General features: G+C 33.0%; 2 protein-coding genes across 7 annotated transcripts; both read left to right on the forward strand.

Annotated features, from left to right (window-relative positions):
• The first annotated feature begins 7,677 nt into the window (after positions 1-7,677).
• Positions 7,678-10,036, forward strand: LOC102604465 (scarecrow-like protein 4). The gene has a single exon (XM_006340548.2). The coding sequence runs from the start codon at positions 7,897-7,899 to the stop codon at positions 9,730-9,732; it is 1,836 nt and encodes a 611-aa protein (XP_006340610.1). The 5' UTR covers positions 7,678-7,896; the 3' UTR covers positions 9,733-10,036.
• A 7,055-nt stretch (positions 10,037-17,091) lies between these two features.
• LOC102604798 (random slug protein 5-like) lies at positions 17,092-24,254 on the forward strand. 6 transcript variants are annotated; one of them, XM_015304386.1, is made up of 6 exons: positions 17,092-22,249; positions 22,329-22,497; positions 22,740-22,916; positions 23,262-23,360; positions 23,461-23,706; positions 23,781-24,254. In XM_015304386.1, exons 2-6 carry the CDS (start codon positions 22,435-22,437, stop codon positions 24,000-24,002), a joined length of 807 nt encoding a protein of 268 aa, XP_015159872.1. In that variant the 5' UTR covers positions 17,092-22,249; positions 22,329-22,434; the 3' UTR covers positions 24,003-24,254. The 6 variants fall into 6 exon arrangements, with proteins under 6 accessions (XP_015159872.1, XP_015159873.1, XP_006340611.1 ...); XM_015304387.1 differs by having other exon boundaries at positions 22,375-22,497; XM_006340549.2 differs by having other exon boundaries at positions 22,430-22,497.
• Positions 24,255-25,828: the final 1,574 nt, after the last annotated feature.

A 25,828-nucleotide genomic window follows, 5' to 3' on the forward strand; every position in this document is an offset into this window, starting at 1 on the left:
TATATTATACATTATATATTACTATTATATATATTTTAGTAGATAAGTGTGAATGTGAGGGTATTTTTAAATACCCAAAATACCCTCACATTCACACTTATGTACTACTTATATATTATACATTATATATTACTATTATATATATTTTAGTAGATAAGTGTGAATGTGAGGGTATTTTTAAATACCCAAAATACCCTCACATTCACACTTATGTACTACTTATATATTATACATTATATATTACTATTATATATATTTTAGTAGATAAGTGTGAATGTGAAGGTATTTTGAAATATCCAAAATACCCTCACCTTGACACTTATGTTCAACCCTCTCCTTTTTTTTGGTGCCATGTGTCAAAAGAAGAGTGAATTTTATTCACTCTTCTTATATAGTAAAGTAATATATTGCGACATATACAAAAAAGGAAACCATAAACATGAAAACTAAGATGAAATTGAGTGTCTACCTACCAACTGATTTATATATTCTTATAATAATTCAAAACATATAGTCTATAGATATATATTGTTAGTATGTGAAACTTTTCAACCATTAGATCATTTTTGTCTATTTTTCTTATTTTCAAACTAAAAAAATTTAATTTTAAGAAGACTTACACGTCAATATCTTTTGAATAAATAACTTGAAAATATAAGAAACATTTCCATATAAGCAACTCATATAACTCATATTTATATTAAGTCTGCATTCGTTAATATAAAGTGAGAGAAACATTTTTCGGCTTCGCAAGTTTGAGCCCCGGTAGTATCCTTTTTTTTATATCATATTTTAGCTTGCTGCTGCTACTTTCTATGTTTTATATTTTAGCTTGTTGTTGCTATTTCCTATGTTTTATCACATTTCAGCTTGTTATTGCATTCTTGTTGACGTAAAATTGAATTTTATCTAGTTACTTATATCTGACTCAACTCGTTTATATTTGATCCGGTCCATTTATTTGTGGATATTATTAGCGTGCTAACTTATTCTTTTGAACCTGTTCATGAAAATCTCGTTTCCGAGACTGACATAGTGTTATTTAAGACCAACTTTATCTATGGTGATTCCCATGCAATTGATTGGATATGGCTTGGACAGAAATCATGATCGAAAATATATAGTATGAACTAACTTATAATTTAATCATACAATAAAATGATATATTTACATGCCATCAATTGCAACTTTTGAAATAATGATAAATATTTTAATTTTAATATCGAACATATACTTATGGACCATATTTCTTGGGGTGGGGGTGCATATCAACGATGGGTTTGGTGCTATTATCACTAGGGCCCGTAGGCTTTGTAATCTCCCCGTCAAAAATATCATGTACCGTTACTTTCTCCTCTAAAATGGTCCCCTTTCTTTCTAACTTTCCCCTTTTGGTCTTACGGCGAATGGGCCCACTGGTTCCTTAATGGGCCCAAAAAACCGCCCAAAATAAACGTAACCCAATTTAACGTTATCACATTATCTCCCTTTCTCTATCACTTTTTATTTATTTATTATTTCAATCACCTTTTGTTTTCATTTTTCTTTTTTCACCTCTAGCCACTGTTTGACCAAAGTAGCATACCAGCTCAGAGCTGACTCATTTGCTGATGTTGTACTACTTTCTTGCTTTGTTGGTCAAAAATCTACTGAAATTTGACACAAATCCAGTATCAAAATTGAAATCTTTACACTGGATCCAACTAGGAAACTGCACTTTCTTATGCTAAAACTCCCAGAACAAAAAAAAAAGGGGTTATACGAACTATTATTATTTGATTTTGTATCGTAATGTTTCATATTATATTTAGTAGTAAAACACTCTTCTTTTTAAATCGTATTCAGTGCAAATCGAACCCGACATATTTAATTAAAGATCAATGAGTATTTATTGATCATTTGCATTATCACAACCTTTTTTTTGAATATTTATAGAAAAAGATTAGGAGCCTATTAAAAAAGTAATTGTCAAAGTGTTCCTACTTCCTACGGTGTGAATGTAAAATTATGATGGTACGTCATCTTTTCTTCCATTCAATAAAGGTAAGTACATCATACTTATATTGTTTATTAACTATAGTTTTTAAAATTTATGTTCTTCTTATAGTTTATTTACTTGCTGCGAAGTATAAATCTATTTCTTGTGATAAAAAGATTGTTCATATAGTAAACGTTTTTTTCTTCGAACCTAAAATTGTGGAAGGGTTGAAAAAAATACTAGTCTGTTTCCTACAGAGTTCTAACTTCAAACTTTTAAGTTTGATAAAATTCAATAATTTAAATTTATGTTTGAAATTATGCATGTATATAAATGCTTTATTTAAAAAATGAAATTATAATTAGGAGCCTAATTAGAGTAATTTTGAAGTCGTAAATTTAAATCTTGGCTTCCAAATTATAATTAAAAAATCTCTGGGAAAACAAGAAGGTAATCAGAAACATAGTTTCTTGCCGTTTATTCCAAAATGAGATAATAAATGGAGTTCACGAGAGGGGATGTGGATGTCGCTATATATCCACGTGTCAAATATTCAAATATAAGTAAGACCCACACAAAGTCCCCCCGAACAGTGCGGGAGGAAAGTTGCGTACACGTGGAGGTTAATGACGTGGCGTTACTGGTCATGGGACCCACTCAGTACTGTAAGCCACGTCATGCACGACTCAGCCACTGAAGACTACATAGGCTTTACATCATTGCATAAGCATTTCCACTAGGAGTAATAGATTTTTGTAAATATATACAAATTGAAATAGATTGAACCAAAAAACATGTCATAACTTAGCTTCTCAAAATAATATTTTTTTCAAAGTATTTTTATAAGATTCTTCGTAGATCAATTTAAATTACATATTAATTTAATTTTAACAAATTAAACTGAAATTTATTGAGCTGATAAAAGAACGAATTATGTATTGATAGACTAACTTTTCTAGTTCGGTTGAACAAATTTACTTCTTATATAATGTATGGTATAAAAGTAAGTATGAAACAAAAGTTTGAATTAACAATTTGAGATAGAAATCACGTGTTTCATTTTGTTGAGTGTTTCTTTTCAAAAAACAAAAAAAAAAAGTGAAACTTGTTTTTATTTTTTCACATGGAAGTTCCATAATGTGATTAGTTGATGCGGAAGGTTCCTATTTGTGTCAAATATTATTTTGTTATGTTTGTTTGTGAAATAAAAGAAGGGTAAAGTAACAGTTTTTGTCACGATAAAGAAGAAACTTAGAAAGATAAAGTAACTGGACTATTCACTGGCTAGCACTCCCAATTCTAATTTGTCTCACTTCAGAGTAAAAATCTAGTGAAAATTTTATTATGCTCTTACCAAAAAATAACATTAAATATAATCATTACGTATCAATTCTTGTCCTTCTTTATACACTTGAGTTTCCAAATACTTCAGCCATATCTCAATATTAAGATGCTTTAGGATTTATACATTTAATATAGGTCTAATATTTAGATATTATATAATTAAAAAAATATTCGATGTAAAATTTCTTTATCTATATTAATAAATAAAATTCAAATAGTTAATATATGAATTATTAAAAAATATCTCAACAAAATATTTTTTAAAATTGTATTGTTGTTTTCTGTTCATAGTGTGACGGCTAAATATGATAGTTGTGGGTATCGACTTACGAGAATGGTTGTGATTAGTAGTTAGTCGTAATGGTTAGTGATGGTGGATGGAGATAACTATTGATTGTATTTAATGATTGTTGTTGTCGTGATAATATGTTTGTGACAAATGTAAATAGTGATTAGTGATAGTAATAACTAATTATGACAATTGATGATGGTATTAACTATCATTGAGAATAATAATTACAATTGTGGATAGTGTTTCTCTACTAACAAATAATTATCTCCAAAAGCACAATCGAAAGATTTCTTTCTCATTTTGGAGTCGCTTGGTGAATTTGGACAGATAGTAAGGTCAACAGAGAATGATAACAATTTGGTCCAAGAAGAACATGGCTCATCAACTGCTATGAATAGCAATTTAAGCCCAGAAGCTCCTGTATTTGTGCATAAATGTGTGATTGCAAAAAAGATTGACTCAAGGACCTTAGTGTCAAATACAATTGATTTGGGCAAGGATTCTCTTGATGAAGATGAGGAGGAGTTGGACATAGCTTTGGTAGAGTAGTTAGGAAAGGAGATATCACCTAGGCAACAAAGAAGTGGAAGCAACAAAATAAAAAAGAAGACACATGGAAGACAACATAGTTGGGACGGTAAAGTGACTAAGAGTTTGTTCCAAAGCACTCATCGATGCAACAGGCAAAACAGAACTATGTGACAGTATCAATAGGTTCAACAAGATCCAATAAATTCATAAAGAATGTATGAATTATCAAGTGTTGTTGGATAGGTTTGAAAAAAGAAGACAAGAGAACAATATTTCAAGTTACTTTTGATGGGCAATCAATCTTTTTTAATTCATGCTTTCGTAATAGAAAGTTTGAGGCTGATAACTCAACCTTCTTCTTGATTGTAATATTTTTGCATTATTTAAGCATCCTTATTCGTGATATCATCATAGAGTGTATTACAAACTTTGTGGTGTCACAAAATACTTAGTTTTTTCTAGCTCTTATTTTCTTCATGCTTGTTAGTTAGTAGAAGTTAGGTACTTTAGTAGAATTAATAAGGTAAGGCCTAGCCTCCTTACTTGTACTTATCTCTATCGATATCTTTTTATTTTTAATAAAAAACCGCTAGACACTTTGTCTAGTGGTAAATTTGAAAATAATAATAATAATTATAAATATTTTGTTTTCCTTGAGTTTAGTTTCGATTTTTGTTCTTGTCAATATTGAGATAATTTCAGAGGTTTTTTCTGATTTTGTCCGTGTCAACAAACAATTTGAAATACCTCGATTTTTTTAGAACAGTATCTTTTAAGGCAGTCCATCCCATAAAGCTAACGGGCAAACTAGGTTGGTCTTCTTAGGAAATCAAGTCTATTTTAACGATTTTAAGCAAAGGTGTTTTAAGTTCCTCCAAATTTTGATTATTTGACCGCTGGTATTTGGCCAGAAATATATATATATTTATTTCAATTTTGTGTTATATTTATATTATATTTTAACTGCGTTTGAGTTAGAATTAGAACATCAATATATTTAATATATAATTAATTGTGATAGGACTTGATTTCGAGTAGGAAAATAAAATTTGAAGCTTATACAAATAATATAAAGTTTTGAAATTTAAGTAACAATCAACATAAATTAATCGAGATTCAGAATAAAGTCAGCATGAGAGAATTTGAGAAAATAATTTTGGCTCAGAACTTCTAGAAATCAAGGTCTCGAGAAAAGCCTTCTTGGCACGACATGTCCTGTGTCATGTGGCATGTCGTGCATGCTAGGCACATTATTGACTAGTGTGTAGAACAATTTTGTTTTTTAAAGATATATTTTGTTAGTGAGCATATTTATTCCATTTAAACGCCTGTAAAACATGATTTTAAAAGAAATTGCTTGAGCTCGAAAACACGAATTCTACAAATTTCTGTATAGTATACCATTATTTTATTTTTAGCTTTTCATCATTTTCGTATGAATTTTGAGTTGTATTCATGACTTCTAGTAACTAGTCTTTCTATCTTGCATTTTGATAGAATCACTATTTGTACTTTGATTTTGTTCTTCTTAATTAAAGTTTGATAATTTCTGTTCGTTTGCATTTTGTTTGAGAATTTGTTGACATGCCATCAACAGTTCACACCCTTTTAGCTAGCGTTTGGTTATAGATTTTAAAATATTTTTGATATTTATTATTTGAGTTAAAAGTTGGGTGAAATTTCACCGTGTGTTTGACCATAGTATTTGGGAAACATATTTCACTTTTTAAGGAAATATGATTTATACCCATAAATTTCAAAAACCATCAAAATTAATCATAGGTTTGTATTACAAGTCAATTGGATCTTCGTTGGAACAAATAACAAGTAGTGTCCATGACACTATAGCAACATGGTAGTTCGGAGTGAGTGCAACAAGCATCATTCCATACACCGTGAAGTAGACAAAGCACATGACTTTGTTACCCTGAGCCGATTGTTCATCATTTTCATCAATAATCATATCATCACTTTCATATTCTATCACTACTTTGGTGTTTATGTAAAAAATTATGTAATACATTGCAAACAACTACTATAGCGGGTATTTTTGTAAAGATAAAAGTTTGGTGTAAAATTTAAATTTTTGAAATATCCCAAATAATGAGATTTGACCCAAATACTAGTTTTTTCTAGCTAGTGTTTGGCCATAGATTTCCAAATATTCTTGGCAAATATTATTTGGGTGAAATTTCACCATGTGTTTGGCCATAGTATATGGAAAACATATTTCACTTTTTTAGAAAAATATGATTTATACGCATAAGTTTTAAAAACTATCAAAACTAACCATAAGTTTGTATTACAAGTCAATTGGATCTTCGTTGCAACAAATAACAAGTAGTGTCCATGACACAGGAGCAACGTGATAGTTTGGAATGAATGCAACAAGCATCATTACATACATCGTAAAGTAGACAAAGCACATGACTTTGTTACCGTGAGCCGATTGTTCATCATTTTCATCAACAACCATATCATCACTTTCATATTCACTGAATATTTCATCACCATTTTGGTGTTCACGTAAAAAATATAGGCAATACATGCAAACAATTGCTATAGAGGGTGTTTTGTAAAAGATAAAAGTTTGGTGTAAAATTTCAATTTTTAAAAGATCCCAAATAATGAGATTTGACCGAAATACTAGAAAAAACTAGTATTTGAGAATTTGGGATATTTGCCAAATAATAATAAATTCTATGGACAAACACTATTTGCCAAATTTTCCCTCAAATATTACTTGGGAAATCTATGGCCAAATGAGTCCCTAGTATTTGAGAATTTGAATTATTTGTCAAATAATGACAAATTATATGAACAATTTCTATTTGTCAAATTTTACTTGAAAAATCTATGGCCAAACGGCATTTGGGGATTTCTTGATTAGGGTCCATTAAACAAAATCTTCAATTGCCAATTGAGGCTCAAAATTATCATATGCTCGCTTATAATTTTTTTTAATTATTATTTATTACGTATTTATTTTTATTGAATGGAATTAAGAAAAAAATATTTTAATTAAACCCTATTCTACCCAACATACTCGACTTTGTCATAAACGTATATTTTTTTAAATTTACTCATAACAAATAATTTCATTTGTTCCCCACAAAAACAATTAGAAAAATTACTCATATTTTTAATTTTGTTCCTAACAAATTAATTTTATGAACCAATCCACAATTTTATTTTATTTTGTTCCTTTGATGAAAAAAATAAAGCAAGTTGTATGTTTTATGATAAATTTGGGTATGCTGAGTTTTTTTTAAGTTTGTCCAATAAAACTATGAAAAAATAATAATTGAAAGAATTATATCTAAGCAGCCTCAGTTGTCACCTAAAAAAAAAGAATAAAACTTTTTTTTATACCGATCTATTGTTTTTGTTGTGTGTAATTCAAATTAGTGAAAGTTGAAATACCATACATCGGATAATTAACTAAATTAAAAAAAAAATTGAAAGTATTCATCGAGATTTTTGACCTAAGTGAAATTCATATTAAAATTAATATAGTGTGACAGACGTAGCCACTTTAAACAAAACTTTGTCCTCGTTGTAAGGCTGAGCTTTTCTAAATTAAAGCTAAGCACTTCTCACACCACACTATAACCCCCTTTTCAACTCTCTGTCCCTCTTCCTGGGGCTACTCTGTTAGTCCACTCAAAACTTGCTCACCAGTTTCTTCCGATAACTGTTGTTATTGAGGTAATGTGTGAGTAGTGTAGCTTAGCAAGATTTGGTGTGGAGAATGGCCTATATGTGTACGGACAGTGGAAATCTAATGGCAATCGCTCAACAAGTTATAAAGCAAAAGCAGCAGCAGGAGCAGCTCCAACAGCAAGAACAACAGCAGCAGCAGCAGCAACAACAATTCTTGGGTGTTAATCCTTTGTGTCTCAGCCCATGGACTTCCACCACTCATCAAACCTTAACTAATAGTCCCACTTTAGGATATGGACTTACCGGGGCGGGTTTTGCAGACCCATTTCAGGTCGCCGGAGGGACTGATGGCGGCGAGCCGGGATTTCAGTTCCCTAACTTGGAACATCATTCGACCGGGTTTAGGTTTGCTGATTTCGGCGGTGGACCGGGTGGTGAGTTTGACTCAGATGAGTGGATGGAGAGCTTGATAGGCGGCGGAGATTCTACCGGAAGCTCTAATCTTCAATCTGGTTGCGAAGCCTGGCAGACGAGTTCCGAATTCACTACCCTATACGGAGATCCGTTCTCGAGTTGTCCGAATCGTCTCAGTATCGGTTCTTCTCCTCCGCCTCCGCCTTCTTCCGATCTGAATGGGGTCATTTTTTCGGAAACCCAGAAAAATCTAAACTCACTACAACCACAGACATCTCCGTGGGTCGCACCATCTTCATCTCCTCCTCCAATTGTTCAACCCGTGTGTAAAGAATCCAAGGTGGTATCAGTTGATGTGCTGCCCTGTAGTTCCCCTGAAAGTTTTTCTTCAAAACCATTGTTGAAATCCTTGGTGGAATGTGCAAGACTCGCTGAATCAGAGCCTGAAAATGTAGTAAAATCTTTGATTCGACTTAGGGAATCAGTTTCCCAACAAGGAGATCCAATGGAGCGAGTTGGGTTCTATTTCTTAGAAGCTCTTTACAATGGGCTGTCGTCGTGTCAAGCAGAAAGAACTCCATCAATCTTTGGTACTACGCCGGAGGAGCTCACTTTGTCATACAAAGCCTTTAATGATGCATGTCCCTACTCAAAGTTTGCTCACTTAACGGCTAATCAGGCGATTCTTGAAGCAACTGAAAAAGCAACGAGGATTCACATTGTAGATTTTGGAATTGTTCATGGTATCCAATGGGCTGCTTTTTTACAAGCTTTAGCAACTAGATCAGCTGGGAAACCAGTCAGTGTTAGAATCTCTGGTATTCCATCAGTGGTATTGGGTAACTCTCCGGCAGCTTCACTTTTAGCTACAGGGAATCGTCTTCGTGACTTTGCGAAGCTTCTGGATCTTAACTTCGAATTCGAACCGATATTGACTCCAGTTCAGGAACTAAACGGGTCTAGTTTTCGAATTGATCCAGATGAAATCTTAGCTGTGAACTTCATGTTGCAGCTGTACAATTTACTGGACGAAACAAATGTTGGTGTAGAAACTGCACTCAGTCTAGCCAAATCATTGAATCCAAGCATTGTGACATTGGGTGAGTATGAGGTGAATTTGAACGATGTAGGATTCCTGCAGCGGTTTAAGAATGCACTGAAATATTACTCAACAGTTTTCGAGTCGTTGGATCCGAGCTTGACCCGAGACTCCCCGGAGAGAGTACAAGTGGAAAGACTGATACTTGGCAGGAGAATTGCCGGAGCGGTGGGCCTAGACGACGGCGGAACCAGAAGAGAATGTATGGAAGATAAAGAACATTGGAGAGAATTAATGGAAGGGGCTGGTTTTAAACCAGTAACACTTAGCCATTATGCAATGAGTCAAGCAAAAATTCTTCTTTGGAACTATAATTATAGTTCATCATTTGGATTAATTGATTCTGCACCTGGGTTTCTCTCCTTGGCTTGGAAAGATAATCCCCTTTTGACTGTTTCTTCATGGCACTAAATCAGTTATGTGTCCTGGTTCTGTTAGGTACTTTCTTCTAGAAGTGCTTAATTTCAATTTCATTGCTCTCTGTAGATTAAAAAGTTAGTATAGAAAGATGATATTTTTGAGCAAGTTAACTTTGAATTTCAAGATTAAGCCTTCTCTGTTTATATGAATAGTGTACTCTCTTTTAGTGTCTTCTCTCTTGTTCTGATCCTTTAGTTTTCTAGGTTTTGTTTCTTTTTTGGTGTCATTAGGAGGAGAAATCAACTGTAATTGTGCATATATTTTGTAAATTATTAATAGCATTTTGTTGCTTGCACGATTAGTGAAAGCTTGATGGAGTAAACGATTCAATCATTATAAGAGGTTTTATTAGTCGAAAAGGAAGAAGGTCCTTTTCTCTCAGGTTCTGTAATGGAAGTTCCATTGACAATGACTTTAAGCCAAAACCTGTGGGCTTAGCTAGCTAGAGAAATAAAAACAGCTTTTTTTCATGAGCTGATGGTGTTTTGTTACTGACTTGCCATGTCCTTCATTCAGGAAGCCTTACACTATAGTAAAGTCTATTCCTTTTTGGTAAGTCTTGTAGTAGAAATAATAGTACCAAACTTGATTTTATGGCAATGAATTAATGGGAGTCTCTTTCACTCTGAAATGAATTCAGAATAGTACCTTTCTTTCACTCACCTAATATCAGTTTCTGTCAGCAGTTGCTGATGCTGAATTGCTGATGATGATGATGAACAAGAGCCGTGCTCCATTGCAAAACTATAGAGGTGGTAGGGGGCCTAATTATTTGACTGAAAATGTTATTTTGCTCTAATTTTGCACCATCCATAGTGCGCTTTGATCACTACTGCCTCTCTGAATTGCTGAGGAAGTCGTAGTACAAGTTGCATAATGGGCCATGAGTTTGTTACTGGTAGAAAAATGTGAAACACTAATGAAAGGCATAGATAGCTACTACAAAGAGTCAATGGATAATAGTCAAGCATCCAAATGTGTGGTGTAGTAGATTAATTAATGAAATTGGAGAAAATGATTCAAAATTAGGTTCAAATGCTAGCAAAAAGAAGGCGATTCTTATCCATCCAAAATTTGATGGACATAGTTATTTGATGTACTAATTATTGTTAAAGATTGTACAACAAACTGGCTATGTCACTAAATAATAGAGGTAAATATTTCAAATTTGCTTTTTAATGTATGATCAAGGAGGTACTACTGCTCTGACATTTGCTCAAGGCGGTCTTCTAGTGATTGCTTTTGATTGAGCTAACATATTTTGTGATTATAATTTTTAAACTAATTTACCGTAGGAGTAAAATTAAGAGAGAAAGTACCGAAAATATTTCTAAATTTGGCATGAATGGTTAGTTTCATCTCCAAACTGTTGATAGCCTTAAAACATCATTTACTTGATTGATTGAGTTTAAATACACTCGTCTTTTTGCAATATGAGTGAAATATGCTCCTAAATCCTCACCAAGTTTAGGGTGTTTTCGACACTTCTTTGGGATGTTTATTATTAAGATTTAAGAGTATCGTACTCCTACAAGAGTTTGAGACTCTTGCTATGCCATGTGATAGATTAGTTGGTCAAATAGAAAATATTAATTTTAAAACTATCAATAATAAAACTAATAATTTGCATAATTTTCTTCAAAATAACAAATTTTATCTCAAAATTAATTAAATCACCTTATTCCGTGTGCCAAACGACCTCTTCTAAAACATAGTGAGTCAAGACTTGAATGGGAAAAAAAGAAAGGAAAAATTGAGCTGTTTAAAAAGAAGTGGACTGATGAGCAATCCAAGACTCATAATTGAGAGATAATTAATTAGATTATGGAATACTCTGCAGTTTACTGTCCATAAGACCCAGAGCTTAAATAGATTAGATTATAAACAGAAACAGGTACACTCTGCATTTCCACTTGAAAAAGTTGGTCTGACAATTAAAAAATTGACAATGATGATGATGACGACGAAACACCCAGCTTCGATAAAAGTGCCCATCTTTAGATTGAAGCTAAATCTGTTCTCTCCTGCAATTTTTATCAATTTCGTGGCTGCTCTTACTTCGAGAACTGCTCAGTGTTGGTATGCTACTCATCAAATTAAAAACAAAGTCAGTATTGAAAAGACTTATGGCTGCACTTTTTTTTAACTTAAAGAAAAGACATTAGGCAACCTGGATTATTGCAGGTTTACCTACCTTTAATTTGTCACCAAAATAAGTAACAAATATTAGCTGGCGTTTCGTCAAATTTTTTGAAAATCTATTTAAACATGAAATTTGCTCTGTTTAGATTTTGGCTTTCCGAGATTTTCTTTAAAATATAAGCATATCTAAACATAATTTCAAATTTCAACTTTAAAATTTATAACGAAACGGGATTTGGAGCTGGTTCTTTAAAATAAATAAATTGAAGGGGTCCGTTGAGTAGGGTAGGTGAAGGGAGGAGTCTGATCCAACGGTCGAGTGGTCCAAGGCTGTCAAGACACCTTCTGTAATTTTTCCTCTACCTTCCTTTTCTCCCTTTTCTTCGGTAGGGTAATCATACATTTCAACCCAAAATTAAAGAGGTGAGATGTCAGTAATAACTTTGCCTTTCTCAAAGTTTCATTTGCAAAGTTTACCTCTTTAGTTACTGCCCTAATTGCTAGTATGAAGTACCCAATAATGCAATTTGCTTTAGCACATGTAGATCATACTTGAAATTTGAAGTTCCAAAAGACAAAAAGAAATCTCCTTAATTATTCATCATCAACCATGAGTTTGCCGGTATATTTGAGAAATATTTCGGAACAATTTACTCTCTCAATGAACTTAGGTTTTTTGAATTCCAAATAACTAATGAGTTTAATTAGCACCTGAATTTGAATTAATAACTTTTTAACTATGGAATCAAATTAAGCAAATTATTTACCTAGGTGCAAGGGAAATTATTTAAATTGGTCTCCATTATTTTTTCTTGCATGCCTTGGATTCTAATGACTTTAATTTGGTTTCAACATCTTTTTATCTCCAAAGAGGATTTTACGTCTTTTCTTTCTAACACCTCTTAGAAACAGAGCTTACCACTTTTCTACGAAAAAACAAAATAATATTCCTAATACCAAATATAGTAAAACCTTTTTATTCGACATCCATCATTAAGAAAGCAAATTAAATGCTTTTGGTACTTTTGAAGTGTTTACAACGGTTCGAAGTACTACAATGACTTTATGTTGAACTTTTCTTATATAATTATACCTTCTTATATGATAATAGTAGTATTTGAATCAATTTGTCCGTACCTCGATTAATCTTACAAAATATACGTTATCTTTTACTAAAAACAAATAACAAGTAACTAATCTCTTCACCAAAATTAAAATAAAAAGAAGAAATCACCTAATATCTTTTCTCTGTTTAGCTAGGAATGTTGCTGAGGTTCTTCAGGTGTTGAACGGTCCAATTTGTTAGTCGCATTTGGTGGAAACCACTCAAACAAATTGACCAACTCCTAGTAAACCATTTCTATTACTTTATGAGAAACTTTTTGAAGTTGGTAATAATCGTATTTCACCATAAATATTTCTTAACTTTAATTTTTTTGCCACGTTGGAACTGAAATCACGAACAAATTTTTTAAACAAAACACTTATAATTCTTTGTTTTGATCTATTGTCAAATATACCATGTCCCTAATTATTTGTTCACTTTTAAATTAATACGCCTATTAAGAAAAACAATGATTGATATAGTGAGTTTACCATTTTATCCCTATTAATTATGAAGCGGATGAATTAAAAATTTAAGATTTTCAAGAAGTTCTACCTTTTTAAAAATTATTTAATTGAGGGTATATATGGGTGATTTTTTTTTTTATCCTTCATTGATTTATCAAAATGGACAAGTAAAAAGGAATAAGTAAACTAATAATTAGGAACATACGAACTATTATATACGTACATGCATCTAAACATGGACCGAATGCAGCAGAGCTTGGGTCAGCTACAATCTTATATTGTTTGCTTTTCTCTTATTATTGTTGATATTAATGATGAGGTAGCTTTTTATTTTTAGAATCTCATTTTAATTTACGTGGCATTTTTTGAGACTTTTTTTTATTCTATATATACTTGAATTTATTAACTTATTTAATTTAATTTATTTTTTTATTCCTTTTCAATCTTAATTTTTTTTCTATCAAATTGATTAAGATTGTCAATTAAGATTAAGATTAAAATTGACAATCTTAATTTCTGTCAAATTGATTAAGATTAAAATTGACGATAGGAAAAAAATTTTGATCTAAGATTAAAATTGACGATAGGAAAAAAATTAAGATTGAAAAAGAAAATTTAATATACCTAATTGAAAGTATCTGCATTATCAAATTGAGTCCTATCGTCAACTCTCGATCCGCATACCCGCGGCCGCCAATCTTTTTTTTTTTTCCTTGAAAATATTAGCTTGGGTACTTAATTGCTTTATTTGATAGTTTTAAAAAATAAAAATAGTTGACAGCTTTATTATTAATAAGATGAGTATATAATTTAAATGGATCTCAACCATAAATTATTATATAGTACATATGACATGAATCTATAAGGCCATTGAATATTACTTGACCTAATTATACTTGACCGGATCGTTCGAACTTAGGTCAGCTACAATCTTATATTGTTTGTTTTTCTCTTATTATTGTTAATGATGAGGTAGCTTTTTATTTTTTACTATCTCATTTTAATTTATGTGGCACGTTTTAAGATTTTTTTTTATTCTATATATATTTGAATTGTTAATTATTACTATAATTTATATTAACTTAATTAATCTAATTTAAAAATATTTTGTTGGAAATCACTGAAATTGAAGAGTTTTGGGACTCAAAATTTGTAACAAGCACCACCAAGTGTGTGGTGCAGTAAATAGAGATCACTTCCTTAGATAGAGCCATACCCAGTTTGAATAAAAAATAGTTGAAATCTAATAGAAATATCAGACAACAATAACAATAGGAAAATATAAAAATTGTCACAAGCATGGGAGAATAGTTTGTGTTTACCCAATCGATGTTAACAGCGGCAACGAGTCTAAACGTGTCAAGCGTTGATGAAAAAGAAAATATGTGTGGCGAAAGCTAAGGCGTTAAGAGGGGAAAAGAGCATACGCGCGAGTAGAAACCTAAAGACTTTGTTTTGTCCTCTCTCTATATATCCACTTGATCCTAAACTTAAGTAATTCGAAGCCTAAAATTTGATGATTTAACAATCGAACAGCAAATATGCTAAATGCTCTCAGATCAGCTACCAGAGCACAACCACTTTCTGTGTATTCAAATTTCCACATTTTTTCAAAGTCTTCTTCACAGATTAGATTGCGGACTCTTTTGACAAAATCAGGGAAACAGGACGACATCAAAATGGAACCCAGACCAAGCCTATGTAACTATTAATATTATTACTACTTTTTCGTTATACATTTTATTAATTTTGTTAGTCGAGGTGAGATACAACTATACAAGTGAAATGTAATATTTTTATGTTATATATAAAATATAAAAAATAATGAGTTTCCTTTTCGCATTGATGTTTGATTTTCGTATGTAACTTATCACAATCTTTATATCACATAAGCTAGGTTTAAAAATTGAGTAAGGTTCAAAATTTATTTTTAATTATGGTATCAAAATTAAATTCATCTCAATTCATAATTTGCCTTTACATTCTTCAGATGTTTATTCTTTTGCACGCGCTGAGTGTTGAGTTCCTACATCAATGAGCGATGGATTTTATTTATTTATTTATTGGACAATCTTTTTTTCATGAATTTGCTTTTGGAATTGATTTTTGGGTTGAAGTAAGCATAAGTCATTTTTTATCAAAAGTATTTAGTAAATTTATAAACTTTAAATTCTAAATTGGACTTGTTAGGACAACTAGGTGTTATATAAGGTGTGATTTATATTTGTTGGGTCAAAGGGAGACAATGTCCAGCTATGGAGAGGGATATGAAACTAGGTCAGATGAAGAAGGTTTTGGAGGGATCTATGGAGGAAACCAAGAGGATGAGGAAAAGATTGACCATGGAAATACCCCTGGTAATTGAAAATTCACTCATCACTTCATGTTTAATACATGGTTCCCTTTTCCTCTTCTCTAGTCTTTTAATTCATACCAATTTGATTTGATGATTCATATAGTATTTGCTGGAGTGAATTCGACTAATTTGCGATTGTTTTCATTAGGGAAGAAAATTTTGAAATAATCGATTGAGATTTCGAAACAAATTTGACTTATTTCGTTGAACTTCGAGATTCTCGGTGAAATACAAAAACTTGTTGATTCTTTAATTTTTTTGAAGTGATTTGAAAATGGCTATTGAAAAAGCGATTCAAAAATGGATTTGGATCATATTTTTTAATCTGTAATGTGTTTGGGATAAAAACAGTGCATGACTGAATTGTTTTGTATGTTGGATAATTGGAATACAAAATAATTTGGAATTCTATTTAGTAGATGTTTTATAAATTAGACATTGAATATAATATATTTTTGGATTACATAACAGATGAGAAATACATTTTTTGCCATGAAATATAATTTTTTTTGAAATACAAATTTTGATTGTTACTGTGGTTGTAAATTTTTATGTTTTGATGACTGGAATACAAATTTTGTTCGAATTTTAAGAAAGAATATACGCTTTTGAAAATAATATACAAATCAATGTTGTATCTTTTCTGAATGAACACAAGTTTATGGATACATACCTATTGGAATGAATACAAACTAATAAAGAAATATAAATGTAATTATACAAACCCAAACATGAGAATCATAATGAATACAAATACACATATCATACATATTGGAATGAATACAATCAATTACTTTTGAAATTGTAATTGATTAGAATTTTAAGTAATATGTTCCTTTTTTAAAAATATTCTCTCCCATGATTTTCTCCTGTCTGCTATTAAATAATTATATTCTTTCAAATCAAACAAATAAAAAAATACCTTAATAAGAAAAATAACAAACTAAAATATTGACATTTTTAAATAATATTGAAACTGTTGATAAGAGGTCCCATTAAATGCTAAAATATGAACATTTTTTCCATTAAAAAAATAACCACTATTACATGATTTGTTAGTATTTCTGAATTTTACTTTGTCTAAACGTCCACATAAATGTTTTGGGCTTGCTTAGTTGGGCCTTGTTGCTAACGGCTTTTGTGGGCTGCGCTTAGATTTACTTGCGGTTAAGCCCTCAATTCGGAGAGGAACACGTCGGTTACGCCACTTGTCACAGAATAATTGGTCAACATAACCGCCATACGAAATAATGTATATTTTGTCTCAAGAGAAGAGTCGGTTATATTTTTCTCCGCCGCCTCGCAAATAAGTCGGTTGACAATCTCTATATATAGCCTTCAATTAGATAGTCTCTCCAGCCATTCTAGCCTTCTTTTGCTCCAGGTAAGTATCATGGAAATTCTTTAAGCAACTCGTTTGCTAGGGAGCAGGTTTTTTTTTGCCCAAAATAATGTTGATCAGCCTAATGGTTCGGATGATCCGCCCCTGGTAGTAAAGAGTCTTGGTTTGTCATCTCAGCGAAGCTTAGCTCAGATGTCGTAGAAAGGAGTCTTGATTCGTCATCTCAGGGAATCTTGGCTCAGATGGCTAGGGTGCAGATAAACTTGAATTTTTGGCGTTGTTGGATGGATTTCCTATCATAATCAGAAGCGTGGAGAGCAATATCCATAGGAATTTGTTGTTGTATGAAGATGTATAGGGGTATAATCGGGACATAAAAGCCCTAGTATCAGGGGGTCATGTCCCGTTTTAAATTACTCTGTTACTGTTCTGGCCTTTGCCATGTCGGGTGCGCTTGCATGGCAGGTCCCTATGTTTAATAAAAAATGGATTTTTCGGGGTTTTGAGGGGGAGATAGCACGGGATTTTTTTTTCTGGGCCGGGATCTCTCCCCTCTTGATGTGTGTGTGTGTTTTTTGCCTTTTCTGATTCTTAATTGGCCGCCCGCCGCCCACATCAGGTACAGGCTAATTAGTTAGCATTTGAACTTTGCAATTAATTAGACATAGTAGTCAACGGAAGCCACTTAATTTGTATTATCATATATTGTTGGTAGTTTGTGCAGTTAAGGCAGTAGAAGATGATGAATGTGAACTTTCAAGTTTTGAACATCAATTTTCACCAGTGGTAACAACTCAAAATCTAATAAACCAAGTATCTGTTTCTGTAAAACGTGCTTGGACAAAATCCATGAGAACTTCATCTGATCCGCTATTCAGACTCAGGTATGCATAATAGGCTCGTAATTATGGTTTCCTTGGATTCCCAATAATAGACCTCAGGTATGCATTGTAGATTATGCTCGTCTTTGATTTGATTTATAATAAAACATGTGCAGAACAAAATGCTGAACCATTTTGTGGTGTTAGACAATGATTTCAATTCTGCACTTCCGAAATTTTGATTAAAGGAATTATGATGTACATATACTGCGATCAATGAATTTAGACTTGAGTTTTAGTTATCGGCTCCGACTCATCCTAACTGATGTCATGCGTCAAGATTCAGTTATTAGAAATTCAGAACTGTTATATTTAAGTTCTCTATCTGCTGATGTCGATTAAGTCTCTTTGTATGAGTGAATTTGCGATGAGGATCTTCAAATTTTTAGTTGAAGGAGCGCATATGAATACCAAACCTTAATCGCTTAGCAAATATGGTACTGAAGTGGCGGGATGCTGCTTAATTAACCTGGAAAACACAACTGTTGCAAAAGACACATGTAGAAAATTTGGCGGTAGTATGATAGTTCGAGGGGAGATTTTAATAATGTGAAGAACATGTAACTATGGTAATCTTTGGCATACTCATCTCTGGCGTTTATCATGGTGGATGTAATCGATGGAGAACTACTCATCCAAAGATCGAGGGATTATGTAATTGAAATCAAACTAGTTTGCAGTTGAGATACTCTGCTCTATTGTTGGCTGCAGACATGCTTTAGCGTCAGATGATGTATCATGCCCTGGGTTATGTATGGTTATAAACACTATTTTCTGTAGGCCTTGATTGATGATATAGGCCAACAATGGCAAGTTTTATTTAGTGTCCATTCGTGGCAAATGGTATGAAGATCCGATGTCATGCAGACTTGATAGGGAGAACTACTGGTATGAAAAAGCAGGGGTAAACTTTGGTCAGGTCAGGTTATTAAGCTTTGCTCTATCCGTGCTCAATCCGTGTACACTGTACACGTACACAATTTGTTCATGCTATTGAGCTTTTACATGATGTAAATGTCTTGAAATTTAGAATTTGGGTGCAAAGACCCTTTCAGTATCTGTTTCTGTAAAATGTGCGTGGACAAAAATCCATGAGAACTTCATCTGATCCGCTATTCGGACTCGGGTATATATGCATAATAGGCTCATAATTATGGTTTGCTTGGATTTCCAATAATAAACACCTCAGGTATGCATCATAGATTATGCTCGTCTTTGATTTGATTTACAATAAAGCATGTGCAGAAAAAAAATACTGAACCATTTTGTGGTGTTGGACAATGATTCCAACTCTGTACTTCCAAAATTTTGATTTTAAATAATTATGATGTACATATACTGCGATCAATGAATTTAGACTTGAGTTCTAGATATTGGCTTCGACTCATCCTAACTGGTGTCAAGCATAAAGATTCAATTATTAGAAATTCAGAACTGTTATATTTAAGTTCTCTGTCTGCTGATGTCGATTAAGTCTCTTTGTATGAGTGGGCTGTTACTCTTCATTACATTCATAGTTGGACTAGAAGAAGCTAGTGGATTTTCGATGAGGATCTTCAAATTTTTAATTGAAAGAACGATTTGCATTTGAATACTAAACCTTAATCGCTTTGCAAATCTGGTACTGAAGTGGTGGGATGCTGCTTATTCAACTTGGAGCACACAACTGTTGTACAAGATGCATGTAGATAATTTGGCGGTAGTATGAGATTTTGAGGGGAGATCTTAATAATGTGAAGAACAATATAACTATGGTAATCTTTGGCATACTCAACTCTGGCATTTATCGTGGAGGATGTAATCGATGGAGAACTACTCATCCATAGAAGGATTATGTAATTGAAATCAAACCAAATTGCGGTTGAGATACTCTGCTATGTTGTTGGCTGCATCCCTGGTTATAAACACTATTTTCTGTAGGCCTTGATTGATGATATAGGCCAACGCTGGCAAGTTTTATTTAGTGTCCATTCGTGGCAAATGGTTTGAAGTTCCGATGTCATGCAGACTTGATAGGTAGAACTACTGGTATGAAAAAGCAGGGGTGAACTTTGGTCAGGTCAGGTTATTCAAGCTTTGTTCGATCCGTGCACACTGTACACATACACAATTCATTCATGCTACTTTGGTACATGATGTACATGTCTTGAAGCTTAGAATTTGGATGCAAAAACTCTTTGTGTACTGTTCCGGTATATGCTTTTGCCTGTTACAATTGATTGGCTTTCTCCTCTGATCTGGCCTTTCTCCTCTTTTTTTGTTGGCTAAATTTGTAAGTATCCAGTTGTGAGACATCTAGGTGTCTTTCTATTCTATGATATGAAGTGATCTCCAAGAGAGTGTTCTGTATGCACTTTTTAACTTTTTATTTATGTAATTTGAGTTTTGGCAGATAATGTATATGTTTTGATTTTTGAAGCTTAAAATTTTGAATGCAGAAATCCTTTGTAGTATTCTGAGGTAAATGCTTTTGCTTCTGTTACGGTTGATCTAGTTCTCTTCTTCCTGTTTGGTCAAATTTGTGAATGTTCTGTATGAACTTTTCATCCAATATGACATGTTGAAACAGGTAATCAAAGGCAAAATCTTTAGAATTATCAGAGAAAATCCTAACTTGAGGAATCTGATAGGAGATGAGGCGAGAGAATATAATACCAGAAAGACCAAAATGACTTCTCGAGAAGATCTGTGTATATGCCCTATTCCTACATAGTATTAGTATTAACGTGGTAAATGGTGACAAATCAATTAAATTGAGAGATAAGGGTACTTCAAACAAAATGGCAATTGACTTCAATATGTTGTGAGTTTATGAAAACAGGATATCATGTACTTCCGAGTGAGGCAGTCTGGTTATCACAGAAATTATTTCAGAGATGGACAGCTCCAAGTCGCCAACACAAGGTTATGAGAAGACATTTCCAATTAGGCCAGCCATGTAATGTAGTTGCCGAAATTCAACAGATAATTATGAGAGCAAACATCTAAGGAACCTTTGTGGAAGATTGTGGAACTGCTTGCTGAGATGTTGACTTGTGAAGGAGATATTGACCTAGTATAATGCAGTATTTTGTACTTTCCTCCTCTACAAAGATGGATGGGAAGACAGTCGATCTGGAAAAGTACGAACAGATCATTGATCTACCATCAAAGACTCAAGGCCATACAGTAGTATTACTACCAACTGTAAGTTTCTATCCAACAATGACTACTAGATTGTGTAAAGATTGTAGAGAGGAGAAAGATCATCGGCCATTCAGGGAGTGGATGAGGTGTTTATTTGGGACCTTCTTGTGTTCAGAAATTTTGAAAAACTAGAGGTGATCAACAATAGCTTAAAGGGAAGCCAAAGGAGTACGGGTAACCATGTATCATTTCTATAAAGGTGTTACTTGCCAATTATAAATTTAAAATCTCATATGTTAGTGCAAGCTTCGTGTATTTTCTGCAGAGTATAAGCCAGAACAAACTTGTGTCCGTGTATTAAAACTTGATTTGTAGTGTTCGGCATTATTGTGTTAGTTATCTTTTATTGACATTGGCGCAATAATTTTATGTTGATCCGTGGCTGTATTGTTTCTTTAAAGAGGAACTTCTTTGGAGTTACCTGGGTTATGGTCTTGTGTTGACTAACGAATGAAACACCATAATATTTCGACTGTAGTTGAAGGAGAAGAGAGGAAATCTTACACCAATCACTTGAAACCCCTAAGAATTGGTAATTCATTGCCTAAATCTGAAAGTCTTTAAATGCTACCTATAGCATGGGGAGCTATTTGAACCAACCCTACAAGGCAGGTAATAGAAAAAATAACTGAATTTTGTTGAATTCTCCAAATTGTTGGTCAGCAGTTTGTTATTACCGTCAGTGTGTTTGTTAGGTATTAACCAAATTTGTACATATTTGCTTTGAATAGTAACATAGTTGGGTATTATTACATTACAGTGTCCAAAAAAGAAGACTACAAGCGTGTGAAAATTCCATTTTCCGTCTGTTCCCTCTTTTTAACTGTTAAAACAGAATGATCACCTACTTTGCGTGATTTCTCTACAACTTCGAGTGGTGTTGTTGACTTTTTCTATTTTTCTACAAGAATCAATTGTTATTGTGTTCATGTAGAGAGATAGAGGGGATCACAAGTTTCTCTCTTTTGTAAGATAGCTTTCAAGTCCAAATCTTTCTGCCATCTTCCTAATTCCTCCGTTCCAAGAAAGGTAACCATTTCATTCTTAAAGTCATTCTCATCTCTTTTCCTTTTTTTTGATTTACTTTTTCATAATTTCCCTAATCCAGCTTATCTTACCGGAATCCCTAAATTTACGACGCGTGTTTGTCTTAGTGACGAAGCAGAGTCACATATATATAATTATTAGCACCATTTTCTCAATCAACAGGAACCATGTTCCGGAGAAAGTCGTCTCACACGAATCAGGCTGATGATTCTGCAAGCCGTGATGCAAAGGTAACAGAGTTTGATCAAGTTTTATTCTCACAAAATATGTAGTCTGGTTTGCTTCATCAAATGCACGCTGACCAAGTAACTGCCTCAATTATCCCTAAAAAATCCATTTGATGTTTAATAATAACTAGATTGACCACTGGGAAAATGTTCTCTACTCAAACTGAATTGTCAGGACTATTGAACTCAGCAATAACTGGTAGTTAAAACTATAGAACGGGGCCTAATTTTCTATGGCAAACCAGGTTAGCGAGTTAAGAGTGTCTCTTGGACCTCTATCTGGGAGAAGCTTAAAGCTCTGTACTGATGTGTGTCTGAGGCGATACTTAGATGCTCGAAATTGGAACCTTGACAAGGCAAAGAAAATGCTCGAAGAGACTCTCAAGTGGAGATCCAACTACAAGCCTGAAGAAATTCGTTGGGTGATTGTTCTTTGACCTTTTCCATCTATATTCTCACACTTTGTACTCTCAACTTTGTCATCTGAACTATGCAAGGTCAGAATTATCCATCTAAAAGAATTGGGATAATGATGTATTTGCATAAAAACTATGAAAGTGTTTTCTAATTCAAGCAAGTCAATACTTTCTATCTTCGTTGTAGAATAAACACATCATTTATCATTAGGGCAAATCATACTGCAGCTTAGAGATTACAGTTGGTCTGCACAAATGTTACTAGAGCAACTTTATATATCTATATATGTTAGTTGGTATAATGTTGGAAGCTCGATGATTCTAAATCTATGATCTCGCAATATATCACAGCATGAAGTGGCACATGAAAGTGAAACTGGCAAAGTTTTTAAGGCCAATTTTCGTGACCGACTAGGCAGGACCGTACTTATAATGAGGCCTGGGAAACAGGTTAGTCATGATATATTACCTTTCGAATTAAAATCCAATCCATATACATCAAGCTAACACAGTATCCAAACTGTTTTGTTTCATGGATGGCAATTGACAGAACACATCATCTCCGGAAGGTAATATTCGTCAGCTAGTCTATCTGACGGAGAATGCTATCCTTAACCTGCCAGAAGGCCAAGAACAAATGTCTTGGTTGATAGACTTCAATGGATGGTCATTAAACACCAACATTCCCATTAAAACTGCAAGAGATATTATCTACATTTTGCAGAATCACTATCCAGAGAGGCTTGCAATAGTTGTTCTTTATAGTCCACCTAGATTATTCGAGGCATTTTGGAAGGTAAGGTTCTTTCCTACCGGAGGATCCTTTTTTGAACTTGGTCGATAACAATTTGTTCATTCATTCTTGTGTAGGTAGTGAAATATTTTATTGATTCGAAAACATTTGAGAAGATCAAGTTTGTGTATCCGAATAACAAAGATAGCGTGGAGTTGATGAAGACTTTTTTCGATACTGAGAATCTTCCAAGTGAGTTTGGGGGGAAAGCCACATTGAATTACGATCATGAAGAATTTTCCAAATTGATGGCTCAAGAAGATGTCAAGACTGCTAAATTTTGGGGTTTGACGAAGTGACATCTCATACTAATGATGATGGATACTCTAAAGCAAAGGTCATGCCTGGCCAGTGACTGTTGCATCATCTGCAAGCTAAGCAAGTGCAGAAAGTCTACAATAATTAAACAGTGTATTGTGAAATTGGTGCAATGTCAAATCTTATCTTTATAAATACTTTCTCATCTTATTCTGCCATAAAAATTGACTAATTTTAATTAGTCTCTTGTTTGAACAGTGGACATATGCCAATAATTATAATTTTTAGTGAAAGTGCGTGTAATTTTGAGTCACGTATCGCATATAGTCAACATAATTAGTATAATATCGTTTGAAAAGAATAGGATGTATGCAATTTTTTCTTTTTTAACTTTTGTGAGGTAGACTATCTATCTCTAAAGAAGAAAAGAATTTGAGGCATGATAATACGACAAATAATAGTACAATTGATAAGGAGAAGTGTAGAAGAGCTATTGCCTATCACTCATATACAAAGTGCGACAACACTCAATTAGCTACTAACCTTTTTAATTAATTTTTGATCTATATCGCTTTCTATCTGGAAGTCTTCAATAAACACTGAAGTTATGCATGTGTCTTATCTAATCATCTTCCTCCTATATTTTTTTGATCTACCTGTTGTAACTCCTATTATAACCGATCTATCATACTTTTTTACCAACACATCCACTTACCTCCTCTTCATGTGCATGAATCATCTCATTCTTTTGTCTTCATGTGGGTAACTCCCACCTTGTTTCGTATTATTTTATTTCTAATCATATCTCTTCTAGTTTCCCAACATATCTATTTGAAACATTTGTGTTTTGAATGTGGGTGTTTTTGATTGGCAAACTTTGCTTCATATAATAATATCGGTTTGATCATTACTTTATAAAATTTACTTTCTAAGAGGGTGTTTGAATTGGCTTAAAAGTTGGTTAAACCTACTTTTAAGTCAGTTTTTGACTTCTAAAACTATTTGGCAAATATAAAAAATAACTTAAAATAAGTTACGAAGTGTTTGGTAAAGTAAAAAATGACTTAAAATAAGTCAAAAATGACTTGAACTAAGTCAGAAATCAAAAGTAGGTCTTCCCCTACTTTTTATTTTTGACTTAAAAGTCATTTCAGTTTGACTTTTTATTTTTGACTTAAAAACTATTTTTTTTAAGCCAATCCAAACGGGCTCTAAGTCTTGACGACACGTTCTTATTGCACAGTATCTTGAATGTGAACCTCCATTTCAACCACTTCACTCTGATACGATGTGAAATATCATTATCAATTTTCCCGTCGCACTGCTTGATTCTTTTCTTGAATATGACTTTTGACTTGGATATCAATCTTCACTTTCACTTTCTTTTTTTTTGTCATGCGTGACAATTAAATAATAATCACAAGGTGAAAAAATTATATATTAATCCAATGGGGTCATCTAAATGTGGTGGAGTAAAAATGTTGGCATTCATTGTAGTATACCATTCATATTGCTGGGTTAGGCCGTATTGCAAACGATATCTTCCGAGGAAACGAGACATCATAAAGTCTGATTCCAAACAGGGCCGGCTCTTGCCTATAAAATTTTAGGCATTGGCCTTAGGCCCCCAATTTTTGGGGGCCTCAAATTTTTATAAATAAAAAATTATGTATCTTAACCCCATTCAAATAGAATAAATTAAGGAAACATTGTTTTGGATTCTTACATTTTCTTCGTTAACACTCACATTATTTATCCTTTGTAACTCTTTTTGCACTCTATTTCTTCAAATCTTTGATAGTTAGAGTAATACACTCTCAAAAATATGAATCAATAGTCGAAAAGTGTTGAACAAAGTGCATTACAA

Source organism: Solanum tuberosum, unplaced genomic scaffold (genome assembly GCF_000226075.1).
Source record: "Solanum tuberosum cultivar DM 1-3 516 R44 unplaced genomic scaffold, SolTub_3.0 scf00020, whole genome shotgun sequence".
In the NCBI taxonomy this organism is placed as follows: Eukaryota; Viridiplantae; Streptophyta; class Magnoliopsida; order Solanales; family Solanaceae; genus Solanum; species Solanum tuberosum.

Coding starts and splice junctions, on each gene's coding strand:
- LOC102604465 (XM_006340548.2), top strand. CDS start 7,897: ATGGCCTATATGTGTACGGACAGTGGAAATCTAATGGCAATCGCTCAA.
- LOC102604798 (XM_015304386.1), top strand. CDS start 22,435: ATGTTCCGGAGAAAGTCGTCTCACACGAATCAGGCTGATGATTCTGCA. Junction 23,361..23,460: donor TAATGAGGCCTGGGAAACAG/GTTAGTCATGAT, acceptor GGCAATTGACAG/AACACATCATCTCCGGAAGG. Junction 23,707..23,780: donor TATTCGAGGCATTTTGGAAG/GTAAGGTTCTTT, acceptor ATTCTTGTGTAG/GTAGTGAAATATTTTATTGA.